Genomic DNA, 14108 nt, shown 5'->3' with positions numbered 1-14108 from the left:
ATTTCCCTCGGAAAGGACCCAAACAGCCAAACCCCAAGACGAGGCGGCCGCCTGGGGTTTACCACAGCAAGGGGAAGGTCACGTGGGCTGACATCACCATTCCCCCCCCCCCCCAGCTTTCCACGGCCGCCCTCGCGTTACGGCCGGCGGCGGCCCCCATTGGCCGGGCGGGCAGGCTGCCGGCCGCTGATTGGCTGGCGGCCGGCGCGGCGGGCTCCGCGCTCCCTCCCCTCGGCTCCGCGCTGCCCGCCATGGCGGCGCCCGGGCCGCGGAAGCGCAGCGGCCCCGCGCTGTGCGGGGCGGGCTGGGCGCGGGGCCCCGCTCCGGCCGCGGCGCTGGGGAACGGCGTCCCGCCTCACAAGCGCCCCAAGGGGCCGGCGGCGGGGGCCGAGGCGCCGGAGGACCCGTTCGGGGACGGCGACGACTTCACGGCGGACGACCTGGAGGAGATCGACACGATCGCCTCGCAGGCGCTGTCGCAGGACGCGGCCCCCCCGGGACACGCGTGGGGAGGCCGGGCCGGGCCGTGGGGCAGGGCCGCGGGGAAGGAGCCCAGAGGTCGGTGTGCGGGGGGCCGGGGGGCCGGGGCCGGTGCTGGGGCGAGCCTCACGGCCGGCGCGCGGGTCTCTTTCCGCGGCAGGGAGCGGCGCGGAGAGCGGGCTGCTGAGGGACGCGTTCCGGCTTGAGGTGCTGCAAACGCAGCACGAAGAAACCCGGCACAAGGTGGGTGACGGCCTCCCCTCCCCTCCCCTCCGAACGGCCCTTCCTTCGGTGGGGCTTGGGGGGACCTGCGGGGGCCTGGGGTGCAGCCGTGCCTTCTGGTCAACTTTACTGAAACCCACGGATTTAGTAGAAGCATCCTAATAGAGACGGCTCCAGTAAGGCAATAAGAGAGAGCAGTACTTTATTTCTTGAGCATTTCAGCTAAGCAAACGCCGCTCTGTCAGCTTTTCTTGTTTCCTGTCAAATCCGTTCTTCTCTGGTTTTTGTACGTCGTTTTGTGCAATTTAAAGACTTGCAAAAGGACGTTTAGGTGGTTACGTTACCTCCCGGTGATGCCACATGGAAACATACTGCTTGGAAGAAAAAGATGCAGGAAGGTGCAAGCATGCAGATGGCCATACCACATCAGGCAGCTTAGCAAGAACATAAGATCTGAGCAAGATTATGCAAATATTTTACCAGAATGTTCTTTTAGTCTCTGGTAGAATTTCGTATAGAAACCACTACCAGAGGTAGTATAATATTCTTCAGTGCATTTTTTAAAAATACTCAGCTGTTTTTTGATACCCCTTGGTGTCAAAGCAGTCAGCAGCTTAAAAACACATTGTGTCAGGAAATGTCTTCTTTGATTTTACTTTGAACTTCATGAGTGATTCTAGCAGATGGGGCTTGACTACTAAGAGAGGCAGTAAAAGAGGAATAACTTGTGCATAGCGGTTACGCTTCAATAGACCTTTGTTTCCTCACAGTTGTGCTTTCTCCCATATGGAAGGGTCCTACTCTATTTACAATTCTGTCACCGTCCTTACCTCTCTTCCACTTCTTTTATATCCTCCTTTATTGGGAAGGCACTGCCTGTACACCACATGAGGGTAAAACGTAATTTTATATCATGATATAGAGGTGTCTTTATACGTTTTTCTCAATCCTTATTGTTACACCCCAAAATTTTAATAAGTTATTGTTGTGTGTGACTAGAATACTTTTCAAAGAAATAGCATAAACATAGAGGAGGAGAAAGAAAAGAATGGTCTCTGACAGATACCAGCATAGTGTATTGACATATGCCTTTGCTGTCGTTATACAATTGTGTTAGAGAAAACACTAGCTGAGCCTGATTTAATCAGAAAGAAAAAAAAAGATTAGAAGCCATATTGCAGACTTTCTAAACTGGTTTACAGAAACATTTTTCTCTCTAGAAAGTATAAGCATGCTTAATCTTCAGCCACATAGATAATGATACAAATACTTTTAGTTAAATGCATTGTTTAATGGAATTAATCTCTTTGTAGCTGAAAGAAATGCAGGATGAAATTCTTATTAAAAATGGAGAAATTAAAATTTTGCGCGACTCAATGCAGCAGATGGAGTATGCTATGGAGGAACAGAAAAAATCATATATGCTATTGGAACAGCAAAAATCTCAGACCCTAAAGGAAAAAGAAAGAGAGTTCTCCAAAAAGGTTTGTAACTATATCAGTTACCTTCACATTACATGTGAAAGCTAATTTTATGACTTAAATGGTATTATAGTCCATTTAGTCAAAGGAAGAACATTTGTATGAAACTTCCAAATCACGTACGCTTTTATTTTGTTATCTAGAAGAAAACACGTGTGAGAACTTGCTGGTGGATTTCTTCTGCCAGCATAAAAGAACTAAGTTAAAATGGTAGAATTTTTTGATTACTTGTTGTTTTCTTAAACAATCCCCAGAAAATTACAATTGGAATGTATTGTTAAATGGAAAAATTAGAATATGCTGTATGACCCTGATCAGATTGCTATTCCTGTTGCAGTCATCTTTCTGAAAGCCCCTGAAGAGGACAGTGGCTGCTTTTGTGCTGTTTACTCTGCTGTTAACGGCCTCACTGTAGTCATACTCTGCGTGGCACTTGGTCTTACCAAGTCATATGTTTCTTGCCTGAATTTTGACACTTGGTTCTAACGTAGTATTAATTGGATTAGGATACATAAAAATGGAGATCTTGTGCAGAGATCACAGTAAGTAGATGGTAATCTTGAAATCTTGCAGTAATTTGAGTTGCTTTGCAGTTATAGCACCACTCGTGTATCCGTAACAGTAAAACTGTCTCTTGAATTCCCCTTTCAGATACTGTCTTTGCAGTCCGAGTTGCAGTTCAAAGATGCAGAAATGAATGAACTAAGAACGCGACTTCAGAACTGTGAGAGAAATAAACATGTTACTCAAACAGTTTTAACACCAAGGTATGAGTTTTGGAAAATGAATTTGCGTTCCCTTTTACAATACGTATGCTTGAAGTACTACAGAGGTTTTCTTTCTTCATGTAACTCTTAGTTCTGTTTTCTTGAAAAAATACAACCAAAAAAAGTTTGTTGACCTCTGTGGAATTTGCTTTAAAAGACTTCTCTATGACTTTCAAAGAGCGGATAGTGAAATATGTCTAAAACATCAATGCTACAAACAATATTAAATAGATCTTTCTTTACTGTTTAATAAAATAGTTCTAATAGAGATACTGATTCATCAAAGTCGGTTGGGGGGGTGGTATTTTCTCCTCTTCCTTTTTTATTTTTTTTAAATAGCCCTAAAAAGAATTCTGCAATCCAAGTGAAATCAGAAGGATGTTCTCCACAGCCTGGAAAAAGATCTTTTCCTACAAAGGAGTCTTTCAGCGCTGATGCGTCTACTAGACCATCTTCTTCTTCAAGAAACTTGTTTGCCCAGGCTGCTTCCATCCAAGAAGGTAAACCCATATATAACTTGCAACATTTTTAGCTGCATATGGACATTCTGCCTTTGATAAAGCTTTTTGTACTATGTAACAGAGTGGTTTCAGTAAGAGTACTGTAGGGAAAAACAGTATTTCTCTTAGTTTGATTTTGCTTAAATTTATTTTGGTTTTATAGCAATTGGCATTAAGCTATGACTCAAATTTGCATGAAGATCAATTTAATTCACATCTTGGTAAATGTCAGTGTACCAGATGCCAGGATATCAATGATGAATTATCTGTTGGCTGTAGTGAAAAACTTTCATTTATTATGGGGTGAACTAAAATACCCAAATTGTTATCTGTCCTTGTCACTGAAGAAAGAACAGGAAATAATTTGCCTGTTTCTTGAAAATGTCTGCTAGTCAACTAATGTTTTTTTTTTTTTTGGATTACTGCGATTCTGGCTTTAATAAACAGACCCTTTTTTGGCATTTTATTTTAAATGGTACATATTTAGCCATATTGAAAGAAACAGCTGAAACCGGTTACTCATTTCCTCTTCTATGTATAGAGCAGTAATTCTCATAAAATTGCATCTTTAAATTCATTGCGTAAAACTTAGGAAAATAAAATATGTTTGAAGATTGCTGTAATATGAAACAAAAATAGTGTGTTTTTTTTTGTAGCAGCCAATGAAATTTGGGTATCATCAGCTAATACGTACAGAAAACAAAATGAAAAATTTGAGACATTACCCTTCGGCTATAGTATTCAGTCTGAAACTGTGTGGGCAATATGAACTTTTAAAAACAAACAAAAATAACTACAGTAGCCTTAAAGGATTAACACTGTTATTCCCCCCACACACCTATTCGTTATGGTAACAACATTCAGTACGCCTATTTGTTTGAAAAACACGCTGATGAGTTGTCTTAGGAACCCTACAAGGCTTTTTTCTAAGTTTTTACATTTTCTAATGTATTTTAGGGAGCAATTCTGCTTGCATCACAGCTCTTAACTGTAGTATTATAATTACTATATTAACTACATAGTATTAGAGTGTTTCAGTACCTAAAGGGGACCTGGACCTACAAGAAAGCTGGAGAGGGACTCTTTATCAGGGAATGTGGTGATAGGACAAGGAGTAACGGCTTTAAACTAAAAAAAAGGTTAGATTTAGATTAGATATAAGGAACAAATTTCTTTACTCAGAGAGTGGTGAGGCACTGGCACAGGCTACCCATAGAAGTTGTGGCTGCCCCGTCCCTGGCAGCGTTCAAGGCCAGGCTGGATGGGGCTTTGGGCAACCTGGTCTGGTGGGAGGTTTCCCTGTCCACAGCAGGAGGTTGGAATTAGATGATCTTTAAGGTCCCCTCCAAATTATTTTATGATTCCGTGATTATTATTTGACATTACTGAGTTACGCAAAATATGTATTTTATGCTGATCTGCTGCCTGTGTACTTCCTATATAATGGCTGTTGCTAATTGAATGTGCGTAAATGATAGATATGGATTTATAAGCAATCTAGTTCTCATACATGAATTGTAATTACTGTTTGTTTTAGATAGTAAGATACCCCATCCTGAAGTTTTATCCATGAAGCATGAAACAGTGGCAAAAAACGGTTCCTATAAATCTGTACATAAACGAAACACACAAGGTAAGGTATTGCTGGTAGCACAAATAGTGAGCGTTTCTGAGGTACGGCTAAGGTGCCAGTACTAAGCCGTGTCAGGCTGACGAACCTGCTATGTGCAGTGCCAATGCACAGAGGTGGTGAGCTAGCTGCTTTTTTGCTTTGAGTATTGTGATTTTGCAATAAAACATTTCAGATTATATTATCATCTTGTATCTCCACAACATTCCGATACTGTTACTCTATTTAAGGAAAATGTTTGCCTGGGTTTTGCTTTATGGAAGGATATGGACCAAGATATAGATTGAGAGGCATCTTACTGGGAGGGTGGCTCTTTCACTATTAAGATACTACACTTTTTATTGCAAACTTTGCACAATTTTTTCTTTAAGTAAAAACAACAGAGCAACATTTAAAATGTTCAACATCTTACTTCCAGTTCAGAAAAGGATTGTATCACATGATTTTAATGTCTGGAATGGAAAAGGGAGAGCAAGTCACCAGGATAGTTGTGGGTTATAACAATCATTTGGATTGAGATATTTTGTTAATATGGGGATTGTAATTAAAATCTCTCTAAATATAACTTGGTTAATATTTAAATCGCATCTTGAAGATTTTCAGAAAAATGTATTTTAGAACGTGATTCTTTTCCTGAAATCTCTCTTGTAAGAAAGAGAAAATTTGTAACGAAAAAATAATTTTGTGGTTGAGAGCACTATAAATGAGGTTAATCTTTTGAAATATTTTTGTTACTGTTGTCATTGATGGTAAAACTACTCCAAAGACAATTATATATCTTTTCAGGTTCTATCTTACTGAATGCACTGATGAAGCAGCCCATTGTCTCTGGGTCTTTACTAGGTCTCTGCCATCTTCTTAGCAGTAACTCGGAGACCCTACAAGGAGCTATGTTACAGCCTAACCTTCTGGATACGTAAGTTTATTTTTTGTTTTACTATATCAGACGTGTTCTTAGTATAGTGGCAGTATAGTGGACACTCTGTATGAAACGCTTACTCATGTAGGACTCATGTTGGATACTTCATTCCTTGTGTTCAATGCTGTTTTGCTGAGGCCATTTAAGGCACAATTTGGAATGTCATTCTGTGTCTTCAGTTATTAATGTTTGATTATTGTGGATACTAAATTTTGGAGAAACACTAGGAGAGAAACTCGGTTAATTTTATTTTAAGGGAAGACAAAGAACTAAGTAAAACTTTAAAGCTGCTATCAGCCACAGCTATCCATATCTATTTAAGGATATAAAACTTGCATTGCAATGAAAGAAGTGTATAAACAAGATCATGAGTCAAGTAAGAGTAAAATGTGATCAAAAGAACTGTAGAGTTTTTGTTTTAATCTAAATTTATGTTCAATTCATGTACAGTTTTTGCCAATTTTTTGCCAATACAGTTTTTACACAATGCTCTGTAAAGTATTTAAATACAAATATTAGATATAAAATCTAATTTATAAGGGATAAATCTAATCTAATATAAGGGATAAAATCTAATTTATAAGGGACCCCTATGGGCCCCTGCTACCAAAACTTGCCAAGTAAGCCCACTACAATTTCTTCTCAGAAAGAATAGTCAGGAATTGGAACGGGTTGCCCAGGGAAGTAGTGGAGTCACCTGGGGGTGTTCAAGGAAAGGTTGCACATGGTGCTTAGGGACATGGTTTAGTGGGTGACATTGGTAGTAGGGGATAGTTGGACCAGATGATCTTGAAGGACGTTTCCACCCTTAATGATTCTACGATTCTGTGATTCTAATTAGGAGGCTTTGAACCCTGATGGTGAGAGCTGGCGAAAGGAGTCAGGGCTCAGACTGGACTGTCAACTGCAGTAAAGACGATTAAGACCGCTGGCTTTGTAACGTCTCTTGCTGATGTCTGGGGGAGACAACGAGCTCTGGTCTCACCCTGCTCTCGAGAAACTCTGTAGGAGAAGGACGTGAGGAGGGAGCAAGCTGTGACCCAAACGCCAGGTGTCCTGCGGCTCTCCCGCAGGGCGGCAATGCTGGCCCAAAGGTGCGGTGCAGGCGCCGCCACTCCAGGGCTGCAGCCCTGTCCGAGGGACATCTCCGCTCCTGCCTGTGGCACGGGGAGCGTTGCCAGCAGGCCGAGGGAAGCAATCCTTCCTCTCCGCCGCGTGTCGCGGGACCCGGCATTTGAGCCTGTGCCGGCTGCAAGAGCGGCCACCCTCTTGCTTGGGTGCCGAGGGCCCAGGCCCCAGCGTGGCACCTCCAGCCACCCCTGTGAGGCGGGGGCTCTGTCACAGCGGGTGCCAGGTAGCTTTGGGCGTCCCTGCCCAAACGGGGGGCGTGTGGTGGTGATTGTGGGGGCGTGCTGGGGGGGCTGCCTGTGGCCGAGAGGGGAGGCAGGGGCAGGCAGGGGCTCCCCAACCACCCCGGGGCAGGGCCCCTCTGCTCCTTGGCAGGGGGGGCCCAGGTCGGGCTCTGGATGCCTGCTGGGACCCTTGTGCCTGCTGTGCCTCCTTCCCCTCCACAGCCTCTGGCCCTGCCCATCAGCCAGCATGGCAGGGACAGAACAGGCCCTTGGGGACAGTCCCTCAGGGACACCTGGCCCCGCAAAGGTGCTCAATGGCTGTGCCATTTGCTCTCTCCCCTCCAGCATGCATGCTGTGTGGCCGGGCAGATGCTGACCCGAACATCTGCGGCCCCAGACACGGAAGGAATGGACTCTGTGCCCACACGTTTTGCCTGGTGAGTTCCCCCAGGGTTCCCGTCAGCATCCCACCAGGGACGGTCCCTTCAACTATGACCCCTAACGAGATCCTGCTTTTTTCTATTCTATAGTTTCTTGCGAATGGCCTTTATCGGCTTGGAACACTACAGGACGGAATTTTGGGAGTTTTACTGGAGGATATACAGCACACAATCAAGCGGGCATCCCAGAAGGTGAGGACCTGATGGGAACAGGGAGGTTTGGGCCAGGAGATGCTCCCGCGAGCTTAGCCTGGACCCCAAGGAAGCAATCCCAGCCTTTCCAACCCGCTCCGGGACAAACTGCTGCTCTGGCAGACGAGCCTTGTCCGCCAGGGGGGGTCTGCAGAGCGTGACCCAGCAGCGCCCGCGCCCTGTGCCCTGCCCTGCCCAGGGGTGTGGGGCCAGCGGTGGCGGCATCGAGCCTGGTGCTAATGGGGCTGCTGTGTTCTTTTCAGCAATGCTTCGTTTGTGGCGAGCGAGGGGCCACCATCACCTGCACGGAGACAGGCTGTGAACGCAGCTTCCATCTCCCCTGCGCCTCGGAGGGAGAATGCGTCACCCAGTTCTTTGGGCAGCACAGGTAAGGGCTGCCAGCAGCAGCCAAGCAAGAGAGGACCCCACGCTGGTGCTTCCCAGCAGCCTGGCAGAGCCGGAGGCAGCGCCAGAGCCTGGATGGGCCTGGGGCTCCTTCACGTTCCTCTGCCCTCCTCGCCACAACCGCGGCAGGCCCAGCACTTCTCACCTTGCCCTTCCCTTCCCTCTCCCCGCCAGGTCCTTCTGCTGGGAGCACCGCCCTCAGCAGGCAGTGCAGGCAGCTCCGGAGCAGGACACCATCTGCATCATCTGCATGGACCCTGTGGGGGACAGCAAGTCCTACCACACCATGGTGTGCCCAGCCTGCAGTCACGCCTGGTTCCACCGGGGCTGCATCCAGGTAGGAGCCCTCCCCTCACCCTGCGCGCACGGCAGGTGCTCAGCAGCACCAGGGCCCGCTCACCTCTCACCGCATGTGTTTCTGCTGCAGGGACAAGCTGTGAGTGCAGGCATTCTCTGCTTCCAGTGCCCCATCTGCAGAAACAAGGTGGAGTTCCGTTCCAAAATGTCCATCATGGGGATCCAAATCCCATTCAGGTTGGTGTCCCTCTGCCCTGCTCTCTAGACACGAGGGCACAAGCGCTGTGTATGGCCAGGGACTGGACAATTTCCCTCCCTTCTCTTGCAGAGGACCAACCTGGGAGGACGGCAACGCCTTTGCATCGCTGCAAGAGAGGCACCAGCGCTGTGATGTCAGCGAATGCCTTTACCCACAAGGCAGGGAGCAGGCGGAGGGACAGGGGTGAGTTGCCTCAGCAGCCATCTGGGGCTCTGCCCACGTCCTCAGCCTCAGCACATGCTGGGGGAGCCAGGACAGAGCACAAGGGGTGTGCCAGCCACTCCCTGGCTCAGACACTTTGTCCTCACACCCACAAGTCTTTGCTTCCCCAGGCCCTGGCAGCTGCTGCTGGGCCGCTCCTGTGCTGCCGAAGGCACCCACCGGCGCTGCTCCAACTTGACCAACAGCACAGGCACCTGGGAGTGCGACAGCTGCGCTGGCCTGGGCACTGGTAAGTGGCAAAGGCCTCATGCTGCTGGGCTGTGGCCAGGCAAGGCCTGGCTGCAGGGGCTCAGGGCAGCCTTGCCAGAGTCTCTCTGACCCTGGACGGGTCAGAGCCTCTACTGCCGTGGGTCTGGAAGTCCATCCCACTCACCTTCCTGTCTCCCCTTACAGCCTCCAGTACCAATCTGGGGCTCGCCAGCCCCAGCACCTCCAGTCCAGAGGCTCTGGGGCCCTCCCGTGGCTCCCCAGCACCCGCAAGGAGCAGCCTCAGCAGCACCAGCAGCCAGGCAGCACCGGGGCCATCCCACAGTTCCCAGGAGACTGAGAGGAGAAGGCCAGGGACAGAACAGGGGACAATCTGCCAGCCTGTACATCAGGCCCAAGACACCTGGCACAGTCCCAGAAGACGCCGCAGGAGCAGCCATGCTGCAGAACCCAGCGCTGGGAGCAGCACCCCCAGCTTGGCCAGTCGGAGGGCACCAGGAACCTCCAGTCACTCCTTGGTGCCCGAAGGCAGACTCCCCGCCGGCCAGCGGGGGCGACCCCGGACAAGAAGCCTTGAGAGCCGCTGGAACGTCCAGCCCCAGATGCCCAGAGCCAGCCCCGAAGACGCCGCAGGAGCAGCCACGCACCACAAAACGGTGCTGGGAGCAGCAGCAGCACCAGATCTGCCAGGGGGGCGGCATCGGGGTCCCCCGGTGGATCCCCAGGGTCTAAACGGAGACGATGCTCCAGCCAGCAGGGGACAGCCCAGAGAAGAAGCTGCTCCCCATTACAACATCAGGCTCCAAATACCCAGAGGCAGACCCGAAGACGGCGTGGGAGCAGACACAACGCTGGAGTGATACCAGTGCTGCTCCAGCTACGACCGCAGAGCACAGCACTGTGTGGGCTGCTGCAGGGAAAGGTGACTCCGTCCTAGACAGACCCAACACAGTCACCGAAACCCGCAGTTTGCAGGCCCAGGGGCTCCTTTGTAGGGACCAAGCCCTTTTGTTCAGGGCCCTGAGACTGCTCTCTGGAGACAAAGCTGGCTTCTCATTACTTACACCCTCGCTTTTATGGCCCAGGCTGTCATTTTCAGGGCGCAATGCCTTATCTTTAGGGCCCCTTAGTTGCACTGTGAGGTGCAGAGCTGCCTTTTAGGGTACAAAGCCTTATTTGTGAGGAAACACCCCGCTTCTTCGGGTCCCAAATCCTCACGCTAGGAGACAAGGCCTCAATTTGAGGGCCCAAAGCCTCCTTTAAGGGTCCAAACACCCATCTGGAGGGACCGAAGCATCACTGTAGGGTCCAGTCCGTGAGCCAGAGACTCCAAAGGCCCAGGGTCCAGGTCTAAAGCCTCACCTTGACGACCAGGCCTCCCCACGCTCCCCCTCCCTCCCCATTTTAAGTCTTCAAAGCCGCATTAGTAAGCCCCCGTGTTTCCTCTCTAGGCTCCAAAGCCTTCTTTTCAGGCTCCAGAACATCCGCTTGGCATCCCAAGTCGTCTTCTGATCGCCTAAACCCTCGGTTTGCAGGCCCAGGGGCTCCTTTGTAGGGACCAAGCCCGTTTGTTCAGGGCCCTGAGACTGCTCTCTGGAGACAAAGCTGGCTTCTTATTGCTTACACCCTCACTTTTACGGCCCAGGCTGTCATTTTCAGGGCGCAATGCCTTATTTTTAGGGCCCCCAGGTGCACTGTAAGGTGCAGAGCTGCATTTTTAAGGTGCAAAGCCTTATTTGTGAGGAAAGCCCCCTCCCTCCCCATTTTAAGTACTATAAATATGAGGGGTTAGAGGGGGGTTGGGTGACGGGAAGGGTTGTGTTGTCGTGGTGGCTTGGGGGCTTACTGTACCCACCCCCGCTAACGTTTGCTCTTTTGTCAGCTTTGGATCCGAAAGTGGGATCTTAACACGGAAAACACAGGGGAGACTTTACTGCTCTCCACATCTACCTTAAAGGAAGTCGTGGGGAGCTAGGGCTCGGCCTCTTCTCACAGACAGCTAGTGATAGGACTAGAAAGTATGGCCTCAAGTTGCGCCAGAGGTTTACTTTGGAAATTAGCGGTGGTTTTCTCGGGTGGGCAGCCAAGTTCCACCGCAGCCTCTCTCTCACTCCCCCTCCTGAATAGGAAAGGGGGAGAAAAAACGATACAAAGGGCTCAAGGGTTGAGATAAGAATGGGGACATCGCTCAACAATTATTGTGACAGGCTAAACAGACTCAGAGAAGGGAGACATTAAGAATTATTGCCTATTACTAACAAGCTAGAGAAGTGAGGAACAAAAGAAAGAAACCCAAAACACCTTTCCCCCCATCCACCCTCCTCTACCTCTTTAACCAAGCGGAGCAGGGGAATGGGGGAATGGCGGTTGTGGTCAGTCTGTAGCACTTTGTCCCTGCCGTTCCTTCTCGGTCACTCTCTTCCCCTGCTCCAACGTGGGATGCAGTCGTTCCCAAAGTGATCCTGCGTGGGCTTCCCACAGGCAGCAGCTCTTCAAGAACTGCTCCAGATACGGGTCCGTACCACGGGGTCCATCCATCAGGAGCACACTGCTCCAACCTGGGTCCCCCACGGGCGGCAGCTCCTGCCAGGTCACCTGCTCCTGCGTGGGCTCCTCTCCACGGGCTGCGGCTCCGGCCCGCAATCTGCTCTGGCGGGGGTCCTCCACAGGCTGCAGCCTGCTTCAGTGCAGGTCCACCTGCTCCACCGTGGCCTCTTCCACGGGCTGCAGCGTGGAACCCTGCTCCACCGTGGTACTCCGTGGGCTGCAGGGGGACAACCTGCTTCACCATGGTCCTCACCACAGGCCGCAGGGGAACTTCTGCTGTGGTGCCTGGAGCACCTCCTCCCACTCCTTCACTGACCTTGGGGTCTGCAAGGCTGTTTCTCACTCCTCTCTCTCTCCCAGCTGCTGTTCCGCAGCAGTTTTTTCCCTTTCTTAAATATGCTCTCACAGAGACGCAAACAACGTCGCTTATTGGCTTGGCTCTGGACAGCAGCAGGGCCCTTATCTAAAATGGGGCAGCTTCTGGATTCTTCTCACAGAGGCCACCCCTATGGGCCCCTGCTACCAAAACTTGCCAAGTAAGCCCACTACAATTTCTTCTCAGAAAGAATAGTCAGGAATTGGAACGGGTTGCCCAGGGAAGTAGTGGAGTCACCTGGGGGTGTTCAAGGAAAGGTTGCACATGGTGCTTAGGGACATGGTTTAGTGGGTGACATTGGTAGTAGGGGATAGTTGGACCAGATGATCTTGAAGGACGTTTCCACCCTTAATGATTCTACGATTCTGTGATTCTAATTAGGAGGCTTTGAACCCTGATGGTGAGAGCTGGCGAAAGGAGTCAGGGCTCAGACTGGACTGTCAACTGCAGTAAAGACGATTAAGACCGCTGGCTTTGTAACGTCTCTTGCTGATGTCTGGGGGAGACAACGAGCTCTGGTCTCACCCTGCTCTCGAGAAACTCTGTAGGAGAAGGACGTGAGGAGGGAGCAAGCTGTGACCCAAACGCCAGGTGTCCTGCGGCTCTCCCGGAGGGCGGCAATGCTGGCCCAAAGGTGCGGTGCAGGCGCCGCCACTCCAGGGCTGCAGCCCTGTCCGAGGGACATCTCCGCTCCTGCCTGTGGCACGGGGAGCGTTGCCAGCAGGCCGAGGGAAGCAATCCTTCCTCTCCGCCGCGTGTCGCGGGACCCGGCATTTGAGCCTGTGCCGGCTGCAAGAGCGGCCACCCTCTTGCTTGGGTGCCGAGGGCCCAGGCCCCAGCGTGGCACCTCCAGCCACCCCTGTGAGGCGGGGGCTCTGTCACAGCGGGTGCCAGGTAGCTTTGGGCGTCCCTGCCCAAACGGGGGGCGTGCGGTGGTGATTGTGGGGGCGTGCTGGGGGGGCTGCCTGTGGCCGAGAGGGGAGGCAGGGGCAGGCAGGGGCTCCCCAACCACCCCGGGGCAGGGCCCCTCTGCTCCTTGGCAGGGGGGGCCCAGGTCGGGCTCTGGGTGCCTGCTGGGACCCTTGTGCCTGCTGTGCCTCCTTCCCCTCCACAGCCTCTGGCCCTGCCCATCAGCCAGCATGGCAGGGACAGAACAGGCCCTTGGGGACAGTCCCTCAGGGACACCTGGCCCCGCAAAGGTGCTCAATGGCTGTGCCATTTGCTCTCTCCCCTCCAGCATGCATGCTGTGTGGCCGGGCAGATGCTGACCCGAACATCTGCGGCCCCAGACACGGAAGGAATGGACTCTGTGCCCACACGTTTTGCCTGGTGAGTTCCCCCAGGGTTCCCGTCAGCATCCCACCAGGGACGGTCCCTTCAACTATGACCCCTAACGAGATCCTGCTTTTTTCTATTCTATAGTTTCTTGCGAATGGCCTTTATCGGCTTGGAACACTACAGGACGGAATTTTGGGAGTTTTACTGGAGGATATACAGCACACAATCAAGCGGGCATCCCAGAAGGTGAGGACCTGATGGGAACAGGGAGGTTTGGGCCAGGAGATGCTCCCGCGAGCTTAGCCTGGACCCCAAGGAAGCAATCCCAGCCTTTCCAACCCGCTCCGGGACAAACTGCTGCTCTGGCAGACGAGCCTTGTCTGCCAGGGGGGGTCTGCAGAGCGTGACCCAGCAGCGCCCGCGCCCTGTGCCCTGCCCTGCCCAGGGGTGTGGGGCCAGCGGTGGCGGCATCGAGCCTGGTGCTAATGGGGCTGCTGTGTTCTTTTCAGCAATGCTTCGTTTGTGGCGAGCGAG

The 14108-nt window shown here is 51.0% G+C and overlaps 1 protein-coding gene across 1 annotated transcript in view; it reads left to right on the top strand.

Moving 5' to 3' along the window:
• Positions 1-215: 215 nt before the first annotated feature.
• The window catches only part of LOC310880358 (ATR-interacting protein-like), a 41733-nt gene continuing 27840 nt past the window's right edge, over positions 216-14108 (top strand). Inside the window, exons 1-8 of the mRNA XM_083796054.1 lie at positions 216-558; positions 641-723; positions 2016-2186; positions 2835-2950; positions 3290-3450; positions 4988-5083; positions 5867-5996; positions 6841-14108. The exon at positions 6841-14108 is cut by the window's right edge and continues 27840 nt beyond it. Coding sequence (XP_083652180.1) covers positions 252-558; positions 641-723; positions 2016-2186; positions 2835-2950; positions 3290-3450; positions 4988-5083; positions 5867-5996; positions 6841-6850 — 1074 coding nt within the window. The 5' untranslated portion in view covers positions 216-251 and the 3' untranslated portion in view covers positions 6851-14108. The remainder of the gene's footprint in view (positions 559-640; positions 724-2015; positions 2187-2834; positions 2951-3289; positions 3451-4987; positions 5084-5866; positions 5997-6840) is intronic.

Source organism: Anser anser (genome assembly GCF_964211835.1).
Source record: "Anser anser genome assembly, chromosome: 12".
In the NCBI taxonomy this organism is placed as follows: domain Eukaryota; kingdom Metazoa; phylum Chordata; class Aves; order Anseriformes; family Anatidae; genus Anser; species Anser anser.
Note: the sequence above shows the minus strand (reverse complement) of the source record. Positions and strands in the feature narration are given on the sequence as shown.